We start from the raw sequence: 21,680 nt of genomic DNA on the forward strand, positions 1-21,680 counted from the left end.
CATAAATTAATATTACTATTGTGATCCATAATTGCCATGGAAATTTGGAATGTCCAGTCGAATAGCATTATGGGTAATGTAGTCATTTCACAGATCTAAAAAAATTGGCCTACAAACACTTACATAATTTGCATTATGACAGGTGAATCTTCTGTAGTAACCGTGCCATTCCAAAACACAAAAACCAGGAAAAAAAAGAAATGCAAAACACAGCGGAATATAAATGCCTGTGGCATTTACCAATGGCTAGTAAGGGACCTAATGTCTCCTCCTGCCAACTCTCTTCCTGCGTCTCACGGTCCGAGTAGCTCTTAGCCTCCTGCGGACGGCGAGAAGTGGATATTCTGTGTCTGGGCATGATTATAGTTATACCCACTCAGCATCTGGGACCCATGCTTTTATAGGCTTTGCCTTGGCAGCAAAATTACATCATAATGGCATTGACATGACACAATAGTGTGAACCATGTTAGAAATAATCACTCAGGGCTTTATGTAATGGTAATTTGGAATGTCAAGTCAATGAGCATTATGGGTATAAAATACAAAACACAGCAGACTATAAAGTTGACAAAATGTAAGAGGACGACGGGCTTCTTTTGAGCCTAAAATGAAGAAAATTGGCATAAAAATTGTAGTAGACCCTCCTGCAGCTTAGAGAAGGTGTAGCATATTATATTATTGATATTAAGGTATGAACATACATGAGCTTTTTTACCAAATACATTTTCACATTTAGAGATGTGAAAATCTCCTGTGACCTGAAATGTGCACTCGTACACCATCTCCCACAAATCTAAACACATTGGACTGCTGGATACATGGGTTTCCACCACATTTGTTTTATCAGCAATATCCTTTCAAAATAGTGAAGGGAAGTGAACCAAGTGCACACTTTGGGACATAACCAGTGTCATCCATGGGCCAAGGAAGTTGGCATTAGCTGAAAATAACATGTACATTGATGAATGCAATACATTGCAAAACAGTAGGCTAGACCTTAATGTGGACAACATAAACAATTCACAAAGACACGGACGGCGGTTGGAACCAAAAATCTCCAATTTGTACTCATCAGACCAAAGGACAGATTTCCACCGGCCTAATGTCCATTGCTCATGTTTCTTGGCCCATGCAAGTCTCTTCTTATCGGTGTCCTTTAGTAGTGGTTTCTTTGCAGCAATTCCATCATGGATCAGGTACCTCCACCACACTCACCCCTCACTCCCGAGCTGTCGCTCGCCTCGAGCACACACACACTGCTGGGGCGAGTGACTCTGAACTTACAATGGCTAGCCCCAAGTCATTATATATATAATTTTTCTTGTGCATTTTGCTATTTGCCTCATGACTCCTGCATACTTTGTTGACTACAAACTTTCTTTACCCAACTGTGGGACGGACTATGTTTGTTCCCACACTCGGAACTCTGACTCTCTATTGGTTACACAGACTTTTGGCCTCCCATCCTATTCTAACCACCTCTCGCCGGCTTTGTATTCGTGTTACCTGATGAAATTGCTGTACAATATGATCTTGTTGCCATCGATGCACATTCAGATGTCATAAATCAGCACTGCAGGGCTCTCCCTGTCCTATGCTGTGCCTTGATGGTATTACTGTTGATGATATCTGGAAATGTGCATGTACACCCTGGCCCATCTACTGTTGCTAGCCCCAATTCTGACTTGTGCTCTGATTTCTGCTTCACTGATTTCTGCTCTCGTAAAAGCCTGGGTTTTCTGCATGTTAACACTAGAAGCTTATTACCTAAAATGGATCAATTGAAAGTGTGGGTTCACAGCTCCAATCCAGATGTGTTGGTCATTACTGAGATGTGGTTAAGGAAGAGTGTTTTGAATAATAATGTTAACATTCCCGGTTATAACCTTTTTCGGCAAGACAGATTTTCCAAAGGTGGGGGAGTGGCAATCTTTTCCAAGGATCACCTTCAGTGTTCAATTGTCTTTACCAAGTCTGTCCCCAAACAATTTGATTTGCTAGTTTTAAGCATTAAACTTTCAAATAGCTCTTTGTTGACTGTTTCTGGGTGCTATCGTCCTCCATCAGCACCGGCCTGTACCCTACCTGCCCTAAGCTCTCTCCTGGCCCCTTACACTAGCTCTGAATTGGTCCTACTAGGTGACCTAAACTGGTACATGCTTAAATCTACCTGACCAAGTCCTAAAAAACGGGATTCCTAAATCTTTCTCAGTTTATCACCAATCCCACATGATATGACTCCAAACACCCAGAAAAGGCTAATCTCCTTGATGTTATCCTCACAAATAATCCTGACAGGTATCAGTCTGGTGTTTTCTGTAATGACCTTAGTGACCACTGTTTTACAGCCTGTGTTCGTAATGGCTGCTCAGTGAAACGACCTGTCCTGATTTGTCATAGACGCTTGCTAAAAAACTTTAATGAGCAAGCCTTCCTTCATGAACTGGCCTCTGTAAATTGGTTTAGAATCAGCTTGATCCCCCTCTGTTGAAGACTCTTGGACCTTCCTTTTTGATATTTTCAGTGGTATTGTTAACAAACGCACCCATAAAGAAAATGAGAATTAAAAACAGGTTCAGCCCCTGGTTCGGCCATGATCTTGCAGAGTTACTCCACCTCAAGAATTGCATTTGGCGAAAGGCTTGGCACATGCATACTCAGACTGACTGGCTATTGTTCAGGCAAATGAGAAATAAGTGCACTCAGGCTATCCGGAAGGCCAAAGTTAGTTACTTTAAGGAGCAGTTCTCTCTCTGTAGGTCTAATCCCAAGACGTTCTGGAAAACTGTTAAAGACCTGGACAATAAACCCTCCTCCTCACAGCTGCCCATATCCCTTAATGTTGATGATGTGGTTGTTACTGACAAGAAGTCAGAGACAAGAGTCTTTAATCACCACTTCATTAAGTCAGGATTCCTATTTGACTCAGCCATGCCTCCTTGCCCGTCCAACATTTCCTCATCTCCCACCCCTTCTAATGCGACTATCCCCCATGCTTCTCCCTCTTTTTCCCCTGTCCCGCTACAAAGTTTCTCCCTGCAGGCAGTCACTGAGTCCGAGGTGCTAAAGGAGCTCCTTAAACTTGACCCTAAAAAAACATCTGGATCAGATGGTTTAGACCCTTTCTTCTTTATGGTTGCTGCCCCTATCATCGCCAAGCCTATCTCCAACCCTTTTAACCTTTTTCTCCTTTCTGGGGAGGTTCCCATTGCTTGGAAGGCAGACACAGTTTGTCCTTTATTTAAAGGCTAAGATCAAGCTAATCCTAATGGTCTATCGTAGAATGGTAGAATGGTCTATCGTATCAAAAGCTTTGGCCAAGTCAATAAAAATACAGTGCCTTGCGAAAGTATTCGGCCCCCTTGAACTTTGCGACCTTTTGCCACATTTCAGGCTTCAAACATAAAGATATAAAACTGTATTTTTGTGAAGAATCAACAACAAGTGGGACACAATCATGAAGTGGAACAACATTTATTGGATATTTCAAACTTTTTTAACAAATCAAAAACTGAAAAATTGGGCGTGCAAAATTATTCAGCCCCTTTTCTTTCAGTGCAGCAAACTCTCTCCAGAAGTTCAGTGAGGATCTCTGAATGATCCAATGTTGACCTAAATGACTAATGATGATAAATACAATCCACCTGTGTGTAATCAAGTCTCCGTATAAATGCACCTGCACTGTGATAGTCTCAGAGGTCCGTTAAAAGCGCAGAGAGCATCAATGAAGAACAAGGAACACACCAGGCAGGTCCGAGATACTGTTGTGAAGAAGTTTAAAGCCGGATTTGGATACAAAAAGATTTCCCAAGCTTTAAACATCCCAAGGAGCACTGTGCAAGCGATAATATTGAAATGGAAGGAGTATCAGACCACTGCAAATCTACCAAGACCTGGCCATCCCTCTAAACCTTCAGCTCATACAAGGAGAAGACTGATCAGAGATGCAGCCAAGAGGCCCATGATCACTCTGGATGAACTGCAGAGATCTACAGCTGAGGTGGGAGACTCTGTCCATAGGACAACAATCAGTCGTATATTGCACAAATCTGGCCTTTATGGAAGAGTGGCAAGAAGAAAGCCATTTCTTAAAGATATCCATAAAAAGTGTTGTTTAAAGTTTGCCACAAACCACCTGGGAGACACACCAAACATGTGGAAGAAGGTGCTCTGGTCAGATGAAACCAAAATTGAACTTTTTGGCAACAATGCAAAACGTTATGTTTGGCATAAAAGCAACACAGCTCATCACCCTGAACACACCATCCCCACTGTCAAACATGGTGGTGGCAGCATCATGTTTTGGGCCTGCTTTTCTTCAGCAGGGACAGGGAAGATGGTTAACATTGATGGGAAGATGGATGGAGCCAAATACAGGACCATTCTGGAAGCCTGATGGAGTCTGCAAAAGACCTGAGACTGGGACGGAGATTTGTCTTCCAACAAGACAATGATCCAAAACATAAAGCAAAATCTACATTGGAATGGTTCAAAAATAAACATATCCAGGTGTTAGAATGGCCAAGTCAAAGTCCAGACCTGAATCCAATCGAGAATCTGTGGAAAGAACTGAAAACTGTTGTTCACAAATGCTCTCCATCCAACCTCACTGAGCTCGAGCTGTTTTGCAAGGAGGAATGGGAAAAAATGTCAGTCTCTCGATGTGCAAAACTGATAGAGGCATACCCCAAGCGACTTACAGCTGTAATCGCAGCAAAAGGTGGCGCTACAAAGTATTAACTTAAGGGGGCTGAATAATTTTGCACGCCAAATTTTTCAGTTTTTGATTTCTTAAAAAAGTTTGAAATATCCAATAAATGTCGTTCCACTTCATGATTGTGTCCCACTTGTTGTTGATTCTTCACAAAAAATACAGTTTTATATCTTTATGTTTGAAGCCTGAAATGTGGCAAAAGGTCGCAAAGTTCAAGGGGGCCGAATACTTTCGCAAGGCACTGTAGCAGCACAATATTGCTTCAAATCAAGGGCAATGGTGACATCATTGAGGACCTTTTAAGGTTGCAGTGACACATCCATAACCTGAGCGGAAACCAGATTGCATACCAGAGAGAGAACTATACACATCAAGAAAGCCAGTCAGCTGTCTCACACACTGCCTGTCACCTAGGGAATAACCCAAGGCTCAATCCTAGGCCACACGCTCTTCTCAATTTACATCAACAACATAGCTCAGGCAGTAGGAAGCTCTCTGATCCATTTATATGCAGAAGATAGTCTTATACTCAGCTGGCCCCTCCCCGGATGTCATGTTAAATGCTCTACAACAAAGCTATCTTAGTGTCCAACAAGCTTTCTCTACCCTTAACCTTGTTTTAAACACCTCCAAAACCAAGGTCATGTGGTTTGGTAAGAAGAATGCACCTCTTCCCACAGGTGTTATTACTCTTAGGGTTTAGAGCTTGAGGTAGTCACCTCATACAAGTACTTGGGAATATGGCTAGACGGTGCACTGTCCTTCTCTCAGCACAAAGAAAAGCTGCAGGCTAAAGTTAAATCTAGACTTGGTTTCCTCTATCGTAATCACTCCTGTTTCACCCCAGCTGCCAAACTAACCCTGATTCAGATGACCATCCTACCCATGCTAGATTACGGAGACGTAATTTATAGATCGGCAGGTAAGGGTGCTCTCGAGCCATCAGATTTGCCACCAATGTTCCTTATAGGACACATCACTGCACTCTATACTCATCTGTAAACTGGTCATCTCTGTATACCTGTCGCAAGACCCACTGGTTGATGCTTATTTAATAAACCCACTTAGGCCTCACTCCCCAATATCTGAGATATCTACTGCAGCCCGTATTCTCCACATACAACACCCGTTCTGCCAGTCATCTTCTGTTAAAGGTCCCCAAAGCACACACATCCCTGGGTCGCTCCTCTTTTCGGTTGACTGCAGCTAGCAACTGGAACGAGCTGCAACAAACACTCAAACTGGACAGTTTTATCTCAATCTCTTCATTCAAAGACTCAATCATGGACATTCTTACTGACAGTTGTGGCTGCTTTGTATGATGTATTGTTGTCTCTACCTTCTTGACCTTTGTGCTGTTGACTTTGCCCATTAATGTTTGTACCATGTTTTTGTGCTGCAACCATGTTGTGTTGCTGCCATGTTGTTGTGATGTTGTGTTGCTACCATGCTGTGTTGTCATGTTTTGCTGTTATGTTATTGTCTTAGGTCTCTCTTTATGTTGTGTTGTGTCTCTCTTGTTGTGATGTGTGCTTTATCCTATATTTATATTGTATTTTATTTATTTATTTTATCCCAGGCTCCCGTCCCCGCAGGAGGCCTTTTGCATTTTGGTAGGCCGTCAATGTAAATAAGAATTTGTTCTTAACTGACTGCCTAGTTAAATAAAGGTTAAATAAAAAAATAAATATAAAATGATGGCCTGATTCACGTCTCCTCTGAACAGTTGATGTTGAGATGTGTCTGTTACTTGAACTCTGTGAAGCATTTATTTGGGCTGCAATTTCTGAGGCTGATAACTCTTATGAATTCATCCTCTGCAAATTAAATCAAATTTGATTTGTCACATGCACTGAATACAACAGGTGTAGACCTTTCTGTGAAATGCTTACTTTCAAGCCCTTAATCAACAATGCAGTTAAGAAAAATAAGTGTTAAGTAAAAAATAGATAAATATAAAATAGAATAACAAATGATTAAAGAGCAGCAGTAAAATAAGTGGCAAGGCTATATACAGGGGGTACCAGCACAGGGTCAATGTGCGGGGGCACCGGTTAGTCAAGGTAACAGAGGTAATATGTACATTTAGGTAGAGTTATTAAAGTGACTATGCATTGATAATAAACAGAGTAGCAGCAGCATAAAAGAAGGGGGCGACAATGCAAATAGTCTGGGTAGCCATTTGATTAGCTGATCAGGAGTCTTATGGCTTGGGGGTAGAAGCTGTTAAGAAGCCTTTTGGACCTAGACTTGGCGCTCCGTTACTGCTTGCTGTGTGGTAGCAGAGAGAACAGTCTATGACTAGCTAGGGTGGCTGGAGTCTTTGACAACTTTTAGGGCGTTCCTCTGACACCGCCTGGTGTAGAGGTCCTGGATGGCAGAAACATGGCCCCAGTGATGTACTGGACCGTACGCACTACCCTCTGTAGTGCCTTGCGGTCGGAGGCCAAGCAGTTTCCATACCAAGTAGTGATGCAACCAGTCAGGATGCTCTCGATGGTGCAGCTGTAGAGATTTTTGAGGATCTGATGACCCATGCCAAATCTTTTCAGTCTCCTGAGGGAGAATAGGTTTCGTCGTGCTCCCCGGGTCTTGGTGTGTTTGGACCATGATAGTTTGTTGGTGATGTGGACACCAAGGAACTTGAAGCTCTTAACCTGCTCCACTACAGCGTGGGGGTGTGCTCGGTCCTCCTTTTCCTGTAGTCCACAATCATCTCCTTTGTCTTGATCACGTTGAGGGAGCGGTTGTTATCCTGGCACCACACGTGTAGGCTCTCATCAATGTCGGTGATCAGGCCTATCACTGTTGAGTTATTGGCAAACTTAATGATGGTGTTGAAATCGTGCCTGGCCATGTAGTCATGAGTGAACAGGGAGTAGTACAGGAGGGGACTGAGCACGCACCACTGAGGGGCCCCTGTGTTGAGGATCAGTGTGTTGTTACCTACCCTTACCACCTGGGGGCAGCTCGTAAGGAAGTCCAGGATCAAGTTGCAGAGGAAGGTGTTTAGTCCCAGGGTCCTTAGCTTAGTGATGAGCTCTCTGTGTGTGGAGTTAATGTGGTCTCGAGTTTTTTTTTACCTCTGGTTGCACATTTAACATTTAACATGCTGGTAGAAATTAGGTAAAACAGATTTAAGTTTCCCTACATTAAAGTCCCTGGCCACTAGAAGCGCCGCCTCTGGATGAGCATTTTCCTGTTTACTTATGTCCGTATACAGCTCATTGAGTGCGGTCTTAGTGCCAGCATCGGTTTGTGGTGGTAAATAGACAGCTATGAAGAATATAGATGAAAACTCTCTTGGTATATAGTGTGGTCTAGAGCTTATCATGAGATACTCTACCTCAGGCAAAACCTTGAAACTTCCTTACAATTAGATTTTGTGCAGCAGGTAACTCTGTGTCTTCCTTTCCTCTGGCGGTCCTCATGTGCCAGTTTCATCATAGCACTTGATGGTTTTTGCGACTGCACTTGAAGAAACTTTCAAAGTTCTTGAAATGTTCCGCATTGACTGACCTTCATGTCTTAAAGTAATGATGGGCTGTCTTTTTGCTTATTTGAGCTGTCCTTGCCATAATATGGAAATGGTCTTTTACCAAATTGGGCTATCTTCTGTATACCAACCCTACCTTGTCACAACACAACTGATTTGCTCAAACACATTAAGAAATTCAACCTTTAATGCACACATGTTAATTTAAATACATTCGAGGTGATTACCACATGAAGCTGGTTGAGAGAAGGCCAAGATTGTGCAAAGCTGTCATCAAGGCAAAGGATGGCTACTTTGAAGAATCTCAAATATAAAATATATTTTGATTTTTTTTAACACTTTTTTGGTTACTACATGATTCCATATGTGTTATTTCATAGCTTGATGTCTTCACTATTATTCAACAATGTAGAAAATCATAAAAATAAAAACCCTGGAATGAGTAGGTATGTCAAAACTTTTGACTGGTACTGTATTCACACGTGTGAATAACTAGCTTACTAACATTTACAAATGTGGGAGTAATGATTAATACATGTTGAGCAAACAGTTTGTAAATGCCTTAATAATGGTTTAATATGGGACCTTAAAATAAAGTGATACCCTAGGCTGTTGCTGGGCCCAGCACAGGCAGTGTAGCCCCCTGGTTCCAGTGATGCTAGGCTTCGCGGCACATATATCTCAGCTGATGCTGCAGCAGGTCAAGTGTAGTGGACGTAGGGAGAAAACTGAGAGGGACAAACACTGACACATGTTCTGCCAGTTTATTGATATTTTGGAGATATATTATATAATTACAGTTTTTCTCAGTCGCTTTGGTGCATTTTTCACATCATCCCTAACATGTGCAAAATAATAAGTGCATTTCTCAGAACAATTTGTACAAATTGCAATATACAATAGATATGTTTCTAAAGCTAGTCAGTCACTAAAAATCCTTAGTACATCTCTCAAAAGTAAATATTCATGCCAATGATCATGTCAGTGTCATCAGAATGATAAGTCATTGAGTCATTGTTCACGAACAAGGTCGTCAAAATGTTTAGGCATGTTGTCAATGTAACTGTGTACTTTGACAGTATTACCTGATGTAAACTTAGGCTACAGTTTGGATGACAGCTACTGTATTGAAAATGCACAAGGCTGCACTTCTATGGCATATATCAATTTTAACAGTGCTATTTACTTATTACTGTATGTGGGTTATTGATTGAAAGAGACTGGACAACCCAAGAGGCACAAAGGAAAAAAAACTAAATTAGAAAGAAACACCGGAAACCACCCCTAAGGCACAACTTTGCCCGCAGCACTGTTGTGCTGTCTCTACACATACAGACGTTCCTGTCTGTCGGCCCACATATTCTCATCCACATCACACCGGATATTTTCCCTTCCAATGCAACGTGGAAAGAATCTTTTGGAATGCCTTATCCATCCTCTGCAGGCGTCTACTGTGATGTCCTCACATGCTGCATCCATTGCAGCCAGCAGGGTCATCTGTGTGTGTGGCTAACGATCGTACACCTTCCACCTCCATGCTGAAAATAACTCATCAATTTGCTTAAGGAATGGTGAATAAAGGTGGGAGGAATGAGCATCCTCGGGTGGGTCACAAACCATTGCCTTATGTTTGATCGATGGAAACTCACATTATCACAAATGACCACATACTTTGGCAAATCCTCTCTAAACAGACCCCTCTCATCATCAGGGATGAGAGCCCTGTAGAGTCTCTAAAAAGTTGAGTAGATGCTGGGTGTTGTATGGCCCTATATTGGGGATATGGGTTAGGACACCATGCTCCGAAATAGCAGCACACATGGTGATATTTGCTGTGACCGATGATATTCCGACCCCGTCTTCTGCATGTGGGAGGGTTAACTTGATTCCAACTCCATTATACGCTATATCCCAGAACACACAGTTGAATTTGTTTTGGTAAGGAAGAGTGACATAACATGTACATATATTGCATGTTCCTTCCACCTTCCACCAGGCTATGAGGGGTGGCCAGTCCTCTTCTGGCTGTGCCGGGTGGAGATTATAAACCTAGAGAGGAACCAGGCTATGAGGGGTGGCCAGTCCTCTTCTGGCTGTGCCGGGTGGAGATTATAAACCTAGAGAGGAACCAGGCTATGTGGGGTGGCCAGTCCTCTTCTGGCTGTGCCAGGTGGAGCCTATGTCCTCTTCTGCCTCTTCCTCTGTTTTGCCTTCCACCATGCATCCTTGCTCCTCTTCTTCCTCCTCCTCTTGGCTGTTGACCCTGTTCATTTCCTGGTCCATCCATTATTGGAAAATTGCAACTCTGTGTTTTTGGTCTGTCTATATATGCTTGCCAATTGATTCTTCATGAGATGCACCTTTGAGAAATTTAGACAACTGGTTGATTGTTGGTTGAACTAACACTTTACATTCCTTCATGAGTGAGGGTCAATTTCACCTGCACGATTCATCAATTCATGTTTTTGTACAAAAGGTCTAATATAAATGTGTAAAACTATGCTTGACAGTTTATGACAAATAGTTCAACAATTTTGCATGTAATGGCTTATGCAAGGAACTAATGCCTAGATGTTTTGAGGGGTAAGACTATTCAACAGAGAACAATCTACTACATTTTGATCAACATGACATGAGCAATTGATAATGTGGAAAAAAGCTGACACTTGTACATTATCAATTGCAATTTGCTCTAAAGGAATAAGAAATTGCTTTAATGATGTGCACAAGTGACTAGATGATTTGGAATTTGTACAAGTAGTTTCAAGAATTGCACTTTTGATCTAAGAAATGCACCAAAGCGACTGAGAAAAACTGTAACACTTAGGATGGGGACACATGTATGACATACTGTAAGTAATTAGGCTTTCATAAGGTATTATGAGCCAATGGTCATCTATTAGGCATTTATTCAGTAATCTTTCTTCTTTATCTAATAAATGTGTTTATTCATTCACAACTAGGATGTTGCTGGGCCCAGCACAGGCAGTATGGTCCCCTGGTCTTCTGGTACCAGTGCTGTGGGAAAAGATGCTAGGCTTAGCATAGACAGCTCAGAGGTGAGTGCAGTGGTTAGTAAGAAAACAGAGAGACAAAGATGTACTGCCATTTCCTTAATATGTAGGGTCTATGTGTAATTTGAACTATTAACACTTAGGTGTGACAGACAGACAGACCGACAGACAGAGTGACAACAGAGGAGAACAAGGAGAATCACAGACAGACAGAGTGACAACAGAGGAGAACAAGGAAACAGACAGACAGACAGACAGACAGACAGACAGACAGACAGACAGACAGACAGACAGACAGGACAGGCAGGCAGGCAGGCAGGCAGGCAGGCGAGAACAAGGAGAATCACAGACAGACAGAGTGACAGACAGATGGACAGACAGACAGTTGTATCTTCAGTGGTGCTTTTTACATGTTGCATTTGTCTTAAACATGAGCTGGTAAAAAAGGAGGGCTATGTTTCACCGGTCACTGGTACAGTAAAAGTTGAGAAACGCTTAGCTTCTACGAATCTGAGAGTGGAAGACTCCTCTCTCGTCTCTAACATCTTTGTGAACAGTCCCATCACAAGTCAGACTGTTGAATAAACTTAATTCGAAAGTACTTTACTTTGTCTACAGATTTTTTTCCTTATGCAGGAGGTAATCTGTGACAAAATAGCCACAGAGTAGTGTTTATTAACCTGATTTTCAATATGCTGGTCTGTATGTCAGTTTGTGTTTTCAATGCTGATGCAATTCGCACAGGACTTGCACAATATAGTATGTCAACAATGACCGAGTTTAACCGAAGAACAGACCAAAGTTGTCCCATGCAATCAGCTGGCAAACTTCCTACAGCCAAAAGGACCAACAGCACAGACAACCGGTAAATATCATTGTATTCAACATTCTGACCTGTAGAGACAATTGCATATTTTTTACAGCGACTTCTTTCAGACTGATTTCTGTGGAATAACCATGATAAGTCTCTGATATTTGGACATAGACACGCTGTCCTATAGTTGCCTAGGTTATGTTTCAGTAGCATTACTGCCTGTATGTGTAAGTAGTAGGGGGTGCTCGCTGGTTATGTGGGTTGTTGTGCCTGAAATGCCAGGGCTGAATATCTGCCCCAGTCCGCCCCTGAAGAGGGGTGTGCCCTCACTGACTGTAGTTCGGCAACCTGTGTTAGACTAATCAAATAGCCTACACGCACTCTGATCTCATGACTTACTTCCTGGTCGTCTTTTTCCTTCTGTGAAGTGCCTGTGTTATCGAACCTGCTACTATGGTTATTCTAAAAGGAATACCGTCCATTCTGTCGCCAGAGCTGCTGTATGCCCTGGCCAAGATGGGCCACGGAGACGAACTGGGTAAATAAATCCGCTAGCTACGCTCGTAAGAGCGAACATGGAACTTGCTGGTTCAGTGAAGGTCTGTGAACGTTGCCAGGTACAGCAACAAGTTCTAAAACAATGACCACACAAACCCGCGCAAAAGGTCTGAAAACGGACACATGTATACAATAAACCCTTTTCCATAACGTTATCGAGACAATTAAGAAGGAATCTCGACGTAACTTGTAAGGACGTTAGAAGCAAAATGATGTTTTCATCAAAATATGAATTATTGTGAACTTTGACAATGTCGTAATAAAGACATTTGAATATGTCGCAAGAGGATAATTTGCCATTGTTAAACTCGCCCGATCACTTTCCGTCAATGCATGTCGATTTAACTCGTTGGCCATATGCCTTACCCCTTGTGCCTTATTGCTTAATCATTGCAGTCAAACGAGTTAAATCGACATCCATAAGGGCTGTTAAGCGGGACGCAATGCAGGGTGACTCTACAGCCGTTAGCCCCGGTGTAATGGTGCCTTATTGCTTAAACTGGTTACCAATGTAATTAGAACAGTAACTTTTGTTTTGTTACACCCATGGTATACGGTCTGATATACCACAGCTTTTAGCCAAGCAGCATTCAGGGCTCGACCCCGGTTTTGTAAATGCATCTCCTTTGCGCACTATAGATACATCCGACAGGAGTTTGAGTGATGAAAATTGGACAGAGGATCTCCAAATCTCTGAGCAAGAAACACTTGGATTAACTTTTTTTTAACCAATGGTAGGCTATTTTCTGGCAATTCTGCCATTATTATGTGCCAGATGTTAAGACTGCAAAACATTTATAAATGGCCCATTTCAAATAGGCATAGTCTACAGACTAAAATCTAGGTTTATTATTGTAATTCAACTTTGCCATAGTTTGCTTAGATATATGCAGGTAGCCTTTAGCCCCTGATAGGCCTACATCTTATTTTGGATAGTCTACAGTAGCCTAGGCAAAAACGTAGGCAAGCTGTGAACTGAACGATTTAGCTGCTTGCGTAGTTCAAAATAACACACATTTATTCAACATGAATAGCTTGGCGATTTAGAGGTAAGAAGTGCTTGTGTTTCCCAATAGCCAGTGTTAGTTATATATATGTTTGACATGTAGCCTAATCTGACTGACCTTCAATCTAATGCGTTCTAACAACAAATTGCGATAGAGCTTTGATAACTTCCAATTTAATTAACTGAACATGGCCATTAATAGTTGCATAATATAACACAAGGCTACAACAACAATACACAAAAGTTATAGGCTATTTATTGAATCTGTTTGCCAGCTCCAGGTAGGTTAAGTGTGCTACGCCGTCATCAAGGCAAAGGGTGGCTACTTTGAAGAATCTCAAATATAAAATATATTTTGATTTGGTTAACATTTTTGGGGGGGTGACTACATGATTCCATATGTGTTATTTCATAGTTGTAATGTCTTCACTATTATTCTACAATGTAGAAAATAGTACAAATAAAGAAAAACAATTTTTTATTTATTTTTTTATTTCACCTTTATTTAACCAGGTAGGCTAGTTGAGAACAAGTTCTCATTTGCAACTGCAACCTGGCCAAGATAAAGCATAGCAGTGTGAACAGACAACACAGAGTTACACAATGGAGTAAACAATTAACAAGTCAATAACACAGTAGAGAAAAAAGGGGAGTCTATATACAATGTGTGCAAAAGGCATGAGGAGGTAGGCGAATAATTACAATATTGCAGATTAACACTGGAGTGATAAATGATCAGATGATCATGTACAGGTAGAGATATTGGTGTGCAAAAGAGCAGAAAAGTAAATAAATAAAAACTGTGGGGATGAGGTAGGTGAAAATGGGTGGGCTATTTACCAATAGATTATGTACAGCTGCAGCGATCGGTTAGCTGCTCAGATAGCTGATGTTTGAAGTTGGTGAGGGAGATAAAAGTCTCCAACTTCAGCGATTTTGCAATTCGTTCCAGTCACAGGCAGCAGAGTACTGGAACGAAAGGCGGCCGAATGAGGTGTTGGCTTTAGGGATGATCAATGAGATACACCTGCTGGAGCGCGTGCTACGGATGGGTGTTGCCATCGTGACCAGTGAGCTGAGATAAGGCGGAGCTTTGCCTAGCATGGCCTTGTAGATGACCTGGAGCCAGTGGATCTGGCGACGAATATGTAGCGAGGGCCAGCCGACTAGAGCATACAAGTCGCAGTGGTGGGTAGTATAAGGTGCTTTAGTGACAAAACGGATGGCACTGTGATAAACTGCATCCAGTTTGCTGAGAAGAGTGTTGGAAGCAATTTTGTAGATGACATCGCCGAAGTCGAGGATCGGTAGGATAGTCAGTTTTACTAGGGTAAGCTTGGCAGCGTGAGTGAAGGAGGCTTTGTTGCGGAATAGAAAGCCGACTCTTGATTTGATTTTCGATTGGAGATGTTTGATATGGGTCTGGAAGGAGAGTTTGCAGTCTAGCCAGACACCTAGGTACTTATAGGTGTCCACATATTCAAGGTCGGAACCATCCAGTGTGGTGATGCTAGTCGGGCAAGCGGGTGCAGGCAGCGATCGGTTGAAAAGCATGCATTTGGTTTTACTAGCGTTTAAGAGCAGTTGGAGGCCACGGAAGGAGTGTTGTATGGCATTGAAGCTCGATTGGAGGTTAGATAGCACAGTGTCCAATGACGGGCCGAAAGTGTATAGAATGGTGTCGTCTGCGTAGAGGTGGATCAGGGAATCGCCCGCAGCAAGAGCAACATCATTGATATACACAGAGAAAAGAGTCGGCCCGAGAATTGAACCCTGTGGCACCCCCATAGAGACTGCCAGAGGACCGGACAGCATGCCCTCCGATTTGACACACTGAACTCTGTCTGCAAAGTAATTGGTGAACCAGGCAAGGCAGTCATCCGAAAAACCGAGGCTACTGAGTCTGCCGATAAGAATATGGTGATTGACAGAGTCGAAAGCCTTGGCAAGGTCGATGAAGACGGCTGCACAGTACTGTCTTTTATCGATGGCGGTTATGATGTCGTTTAGTACCTTGAGTGTGGCTGAGGTGCACCCGTGACCGGCTCGGAAACCAGATTGCATGAATAGGTGTGTTCAAACTTTTGACTGATAATATCTGTATATATATAAAGTGCCTTCGGAAAGTGTTCAGACCCCTTGACTTTTCCCCCATTTTGTTACCTTACAGCCTTATTCTAAAATGGATTCATCAAAATCCTCAGCAAACTACACCCAATACCCCATAATGACCAAGCAAAAACAGTTTTTTAGAAATGTTTGCTAATTTATAAATAATAAACAGAAATATTATGTGGCATATTATAGCCACATTAGCCTATCTGTTTAGCAAAAACCAAGCCATGAGGTCGACGGAATTGTCCATAGAACTCCGAGACAGAATTGTATCAAGGCACAGATCTGGGGAAGGGTACCAAAAAAATGTCTGCAGCATTGAAGGTCCCCAAAAACACACATTCTTAAATAGAAGAAGTTTGGAACCACCAAGACTCTTCCAAGAAGTGGGAGCCCGGCCAAACTAAGCAATCGGGGGAGAAGGGCCTTTGTCAGGGAGGTGACCAAGAGCCCGATGGTCAATCTGACAGAGCTCCAGAGTTCCTCTGTAGAGATGGGAGAACCTTCCAGAATGACAACCATCTCTGCAGCACTCCGCAACACCAATCAGGCCTTTATGGTCGAGTGGCTAGACGGAAGCCACTCCTCAGTAAAAGGCATATGACAGCCTACTTGCAGTTTGCAAAAAGGCACTTAAAGACTCACAGACCATGAGAAACAAGATTCTCTGGTCTGATGAAACCAAGATTTAACGCTGTGGCCTTAATGCAAAGCGCCACCTCTGGAGAAAACTTAGCACCATTCCTACATTGAATCATGGTGGTGGCAGCATCATGCTGTGGGGATGTTTTTCAGCTGCAGGGACTGGGAGATTTGTCAGGATCAAGGCAAAGATGAACGGAGCAAAGTACAGAGAGATCCTTGATGAAAACCTGCTCCAGAGTGCTCAGGAACTCAGACTGGGGCGAAGGTTCACCTTCCACAAGCACACAGCCCAGACAACACATGAGTGGTTTTGTGACAACTCTCTGAATGTGCTTGAGTGGCCCAGCTAGAGGCCGGACTTGAACCCGATCGAACATCTCTGAAGAGACCTGAAAATAGCTGTGCAGCAGCGCTCCCCATCCAACCTGAAAGAGCATGAGAGGATCTGCAGAGAAGAATGTGAGAAACTCCCCAAATACAGGTGTGCCAAGCTTGTGGCATCATACCCAAGAAGACTCTAGGCTGTAATTGCTGCCAAAGGTGCTTCAACTAAGCACTGAGTAAAGGGTTTGAATACTTGTGTAAATGTGATATTTCTCTTTTTTATTAAATACATTTGCAAAACATTATAACCTGTTTTTGCTTTGTCAATATGGGGTATTGTGTGTAGATTGATGAGGGGGAAAAAAACATTTAATCCATTTTATAATAAGGCTGTAACCAAACAATGTGGAAAAAGTCAAGTGGTATGAATACTTTCTGAAGGCACTGTATATATATATTTATATATATTTTTTTAAGAGATTCCATGGCAGCTGGTGCAATTTAGAAGTATCCCAAAAACCAGCAAACCGCAACCAATATATTTTTCTCCCCGACATCATTTTATATAGGCCAAATATTAGGTAAAAGCACTGACACGGCAACCCTGGTGCCGATGCATGTAATCGCGTTATCAGAGGCTCGTGATCAGTTACGTCCGAAGGTTGGTTTATAATCGAACAAACACTTTTGGTATTTGTTTCTCGACAAAGATAATTTTGAGGAGATGGGAATTTCCACTGGATTCGTACTATCGCTGATAGTGTATGTTGCCCATGCGTTGTGCCGTGCGGTGCATTCTGGGTTCTTTGGGACAAGGAGTGCGCTCCTTCAAAGAGTGAGTGGGAGTCAATTGGGCGCAGGGTGGGGCGTTATACATTTCTCCATTTGTTGTCCAGCACTATAAAATTCTCCATCTATTTTCCAATAGATTCCTATCTCTTATTTCTCTAATATCTCTGGTTTCGGTAGAAATCAAAAAGGCTACGATGCGCACTTAACGAAGGCGTGTGGGATGGCAACTATAATAATTTGGCTGCACTCAATTCCTTTGACCAGCAGGTGCCACTTTAATGTAATATTTTATGTCGATCTCGTCTTTTACTGTTCCGTACTTTGTCATATGTGTACGTTTTTTTTGTGGACCCAGGAATGTGCAATAGCTAATGCGAATCTTCATAAACTAAGCACTGTGTTGATTAAAGCATTGAGTAATTAACTTATTTTCGACACAATTGGCAATAATGCCTCAATGCTTCAGGAAGCTTCATTTCCCCATCCCTAGTGTCAGTGCAGGTCTAGGAATCTACATTTACCACATGTGGTAATGTTGAATGTGCATAAAGATGGCAGAATTCAAATATGACATCATTGTTTTAGCACTATCCACACTTGAGTTTTTAAACTACAGCGTGTGATATGGTTTAATGTAACAATACAATGTAACAATAAATCAGCATATTGTTTTTTCAAGTTGCCGGAGTCTTGAAGCTAAAATTGGGATCATGTATACATGTATGCAATAGTCAATAGAAGACATTACAGTTTTCGTTTATCCCCCATCCAATCAATCTGGCAACAAATGTGTCAACTCATCTCTCAACTCAAACTCCTGGTTACAGATTGAAGTCTCAAACAAGGACAATAAAGAGATACATTGATATATTTGAATTAATTGTCTCGTTACAGTTCTGGCTGATACAAACTTCCCTACCTCCTCCACCTGCACCTGCGGTCCCATTGAGATCCGAGCTGATGGTAGGTGTATAGTTAACCTTTACTTAACCAGGGGAACAGAAAAAACACTCTGGATACTTATGCTGTGTAGTACCTGTATGTAGTATACTTATATTTTTTTCCCCTGGCAAAAATGAAAACACGATGTATGTAAAATATTGTTTGTTATAGCATGGAAAATAATAAATAAATAATTGTTTGTTTCCAACATTAGGGCTGTTTTCCTAAAGAAGTTAAATCTGCTTTGTGTTTTGTTTCCTTGCCAGTGTTGCCACGATACTAACGAGTGTCACGATACTGGCCCTAATTAAAGTGTGTGTTGTATTGTATCAAATGGTCAGTCTCTGTGATTTTCCTGCAGGTCTAGGGGCTGCTGAGCTTTTGGAGGCCATTTTGAAGCTATTGCCCCTGGATACCTACGTCCCCAGCCCGGTAGGTCCCCAGCAACTGGAAATGTCAATATGTCACATCTGGAGAGCTAGCTGGACAGTGACCAATTGTTTTGTGTGCATGTGCGTGTGTAGGCTTCCGTGATGGAGTTGGTGGACAGTGACAAAAAAAGGGGACTAGCCACTCCTGTATGGGATATCTTCAGACAGAAGCTGGCACATGCTGGGGTACAGGTGAGTGGATAGGGGTGAACACGTGCGCACACACACATACTTATATGTTGAGGAAAGTTATTGTGTGTTCTGTGTCCAGGCTCCTCTAGAGAAGGTGGAGAGATTTGCATTCTATGAACGAGCCAAGAAAGCCTTTGCTGTTGTAGCAACTGGGTGAGATACAGGTTTTTCTCTCTTTGTGTGTGTGTGTGTGTGCGTGTGTGTATCAGTGTAGATAAATGGGGTGACAGGTAACCTAGCGGTTAACAGCGTTGGGCCAGTGACCCGAAAGGTCTCTGGTTCGAATCCCCCAGCTGGCAAGGTGGAGAAATCAGCCATTCTGCCCTTGAGCAAGGCAGTTAACACCCAACAACAACTGCTCCCAGGCCGCCGATGACGACAATTAAGCCAGCCCCCTGCACCTGTCTGATTCGGAGGGGTTGGGTTAAATGGTGGAAGACACATTTCGGTTGAATTCATTCAGATGTGCAACTGACTAGGTATCTCTCTAGTTTTGTGTGTATGTGTTTACTGTGTCCCTCTCCCTCTATAAACAGGGAGACAGCGCTCTATGGGTGCCTGATACTGAAGAAGGGAGTCATCCCGGGTGAACTACTAGATTGACACACAAGAATGAATGTTATCGACGGGGCACAACCAAATTTTGCATTACCTAACAAATAACCTAAGAATTTGAGTTTGCATGTTTCTGAGAAACATCTAGATTTTCTTTAAAAATATATATTATTTTAATGTTGATGTCAAGATCCATATGAAATCTAAAATGCAATGTATCAATTGTAAATAAACAATATAGTGATTTTTCTATTTGTATTCCATGTGAATGATTGTTAAGTAGATGTAAGACAGACATTACAGTAGAGGTTACAAGTGTCTTTAATGTCTTAGAAGATTGACTTATACAGTACTGGTTACTAAACATACAATAAACGGTTAGATCCATACAGTGTTAGTTTATAGACTTCTATAGAGTCACTCCGATGTGCATTTAACCCATTGCTGTATGTACAGCTTTTAACCAAACAATTCATTTTGAAATTCTCAACAAAAATTCTCAAAACCATATTACCATCAGTGAAATAAATTATTTCATCATTAGCATAATTATTTTTCTCATCATAACCAGTATTTGATTGGATGCAGTAGAGCTGTAGCTGACTGTAGAGCTGACAGTCAGTTAGGGGGCAGATATCATGGGTCTTAGGTGTTTAATTAATGATGATGGAGGTAATCCAGGTCCTCCTCTGGTTCTCTGTACATCCTCTGAGAGGGCCGATCGGCAGACTGCTGCCTGTCCTGGCCACTCCCATTCACCTGAACAGGTACAGGCCGGTCACCATGGTAGAGGTCATCCCTGTCTTCCTCTGGCTCACTATGACCCTTGACCTCTGCCCCTACAGCAGAGAGCTCCCCCTGGTGAGGCACGTCCACTTGGTACAGCCCGTCTCCCCTCTTTATCTCTGGATGGTAGAGTTCGTCCCAGTCCTGTTCAGGGTGCCGTGGATCCACCTGGCCTGAGAAGAGATGAGAGATGTTATCTAGATCTATCCCAGCCTCCTGGTAGTACTTGGTGTTATCCTCCTCTAGGGGCTCTGTCTGGATGGCCATCCCAACGAAGGTGTCCTCTGACTGAGATCGGGCTCTGGCCAGGTCAGCATCATGTGTCTGCTCCATGGATGGGTGGTATAGATGGTCCATGTCCTCCTCTGTTGTGGAGTATCTGCCTTGGACTACCTCTTTTTCTACCTTCTTTCTCTTCCCACCTCCCCCTCTCATGTTCTTCCAGATGGGCATGACAGGGTGGATGTCATTGTTAGTGATGTCCATGTCTTCGGGAGCCTCCACCTGCTTCAGCCCCAGATCAAACATCACCTCCTTTTCAGACCTAAATTGGGAGTGTGAACAGTGAAGCATTATTACTGGGTGGAGGGAGGGAAACGCAGGCCGGGATTCAATCTGTATAATGCTGTGGACAATGTTAGCGCGTTTGTGGAAATCACAGTCAAGGTAAACGGCGCGTTGTCGACAAAGTGCGATTGGATTGCATCCCGGCTTTAGGCTGATACACATTTTCTGCACAGGTCTGAATATTTTATTATATATGAACCGAACGATAACAGAACAGAGAGGACTCACATCAGAGTCTCCTGGACTGCAGACTCAGCCACTTTATCCTGCAAGAGAGAGAACAGAAGAACATACTGGTGCATAGGAGAATAATAGTACCTAGTACACTGAAGGGAGGCGAGTACATAAATTGAAGTAAAGTTATATTTATGCAGTCTACGGTACGTACCCAGGACTTGTATGGCTTGGCTGAGTTGCCATAAACCAGTAGAGAGATGCAGATCAACACAGAAATTCTGAGAGGAAGAGAGACATGATGATCAACTGACTATTGATGATGATTATTAACCTGATTAACTGACAACTGATTCACTGTGTTCTGTACTATATGGCAGTGGTTTTCCTCTGAAAGTACAGGAAGAGGTTCTTACCTGAACATGATGTCTCTGTGAAGTGTTCTTCCTGTGTGTTTCTCAACTGATATTATAGTCTGGGTGATACACACACCTGTCCTGACACACAATAGATCAAAGGTTGTATAATAAACTCTGATTTCGACCTTTGAACT

The 21,680-nt window shown here is 42.5% G+C and overlaps 2 protein-coding genes across 3 annotated transcripts; one reads left to right on the forward strand and one right to left on the reverse strand.

Annotated features, from left to right (window-relative positions):
- The first annotated feature begins 12,393 nt into the window (after positions 1 to 12,393).
- fuom (fucose mutarotase) lies at positions 12,394 to 19,850 on the forward strand. 2 transcript variants are annotated; one of them, XM_029669980.2, is made up of 6 exons: positions 12,394 to 12,578; positions 18,375 to 18,443; positions 18,784 to 18,854; positions 18,947 to 19,045; positions 19,103 to 19,198; positions 19,582 to 19,850. In XM_029669980.2, the coding sequence occupies exons 1-5, from the start codon at positions 12,494 to 12,496 to the stop codon at positions 19,160 to 19,162; spliced, it is 384 nt and encodes a 127-aa protein (XP_029525840.2). In that variant the 5' UTR covers positions 12,394 to 12,493; the 3' UTR covers positions 19,163 to 19,198; positions 19,582 to 19,850. The 2 variants fall into 2 exon arrangements, with proteins under 2 accessions (XP_029525840.2, XP_029525839.2); XM_029669979.2 differs by having other exon boundaries at positions 12,396 to 12,578; positions 19,125 to 19,198.
- Positions 19,851 to 19,903: 53 nt separating this feature from the next.
- Positions 19,904 to 21,646, reverse strand: si:ch211-217g15.3 (uncharacterized protein LOC368914 homolog). Its single transcript, XM_029669977.2, has 4 exons — positions 21,544 to 21,646; positions 21,342 to 21,408; positions 21,182 to 21,219; positions 19,904 to 20,930 (listed from the first exon to the last, which is right to left on the reverse strand). The coding sequence occupies exons 1-4, from the start codon at positions 21,549 to 21,551 to the stop codon at positions 20,258 to 20,260; spliced, it is 786 nt and encodes a 261-aa protein (XP_029525837.1). The 5' UTR covers positions 21,552 to 21,646; the 3' UTR covers positions 19,904 to 20,257.
- Positions 21,647 to 21,680: the final 34 nt, after the last annotated feature.

Source organism: Oncorhynchus nerka, linkage group LG10 (assembly GCF_034236695.1).
Source record: "Oncorhynchus nerka isolate Pitt River linkage group LG10, Oner_Uvic_2.0, whole genome shotgun sequence".
In the NCBI taxonomy this organism is placed as follows: domain Eukaryota; kingdom Metazoa; phylum Chordata; class Actinopteri; order Salmoniformes; family Salmonidae; genus Oncorhynchus; species Oncorhynchus nerka.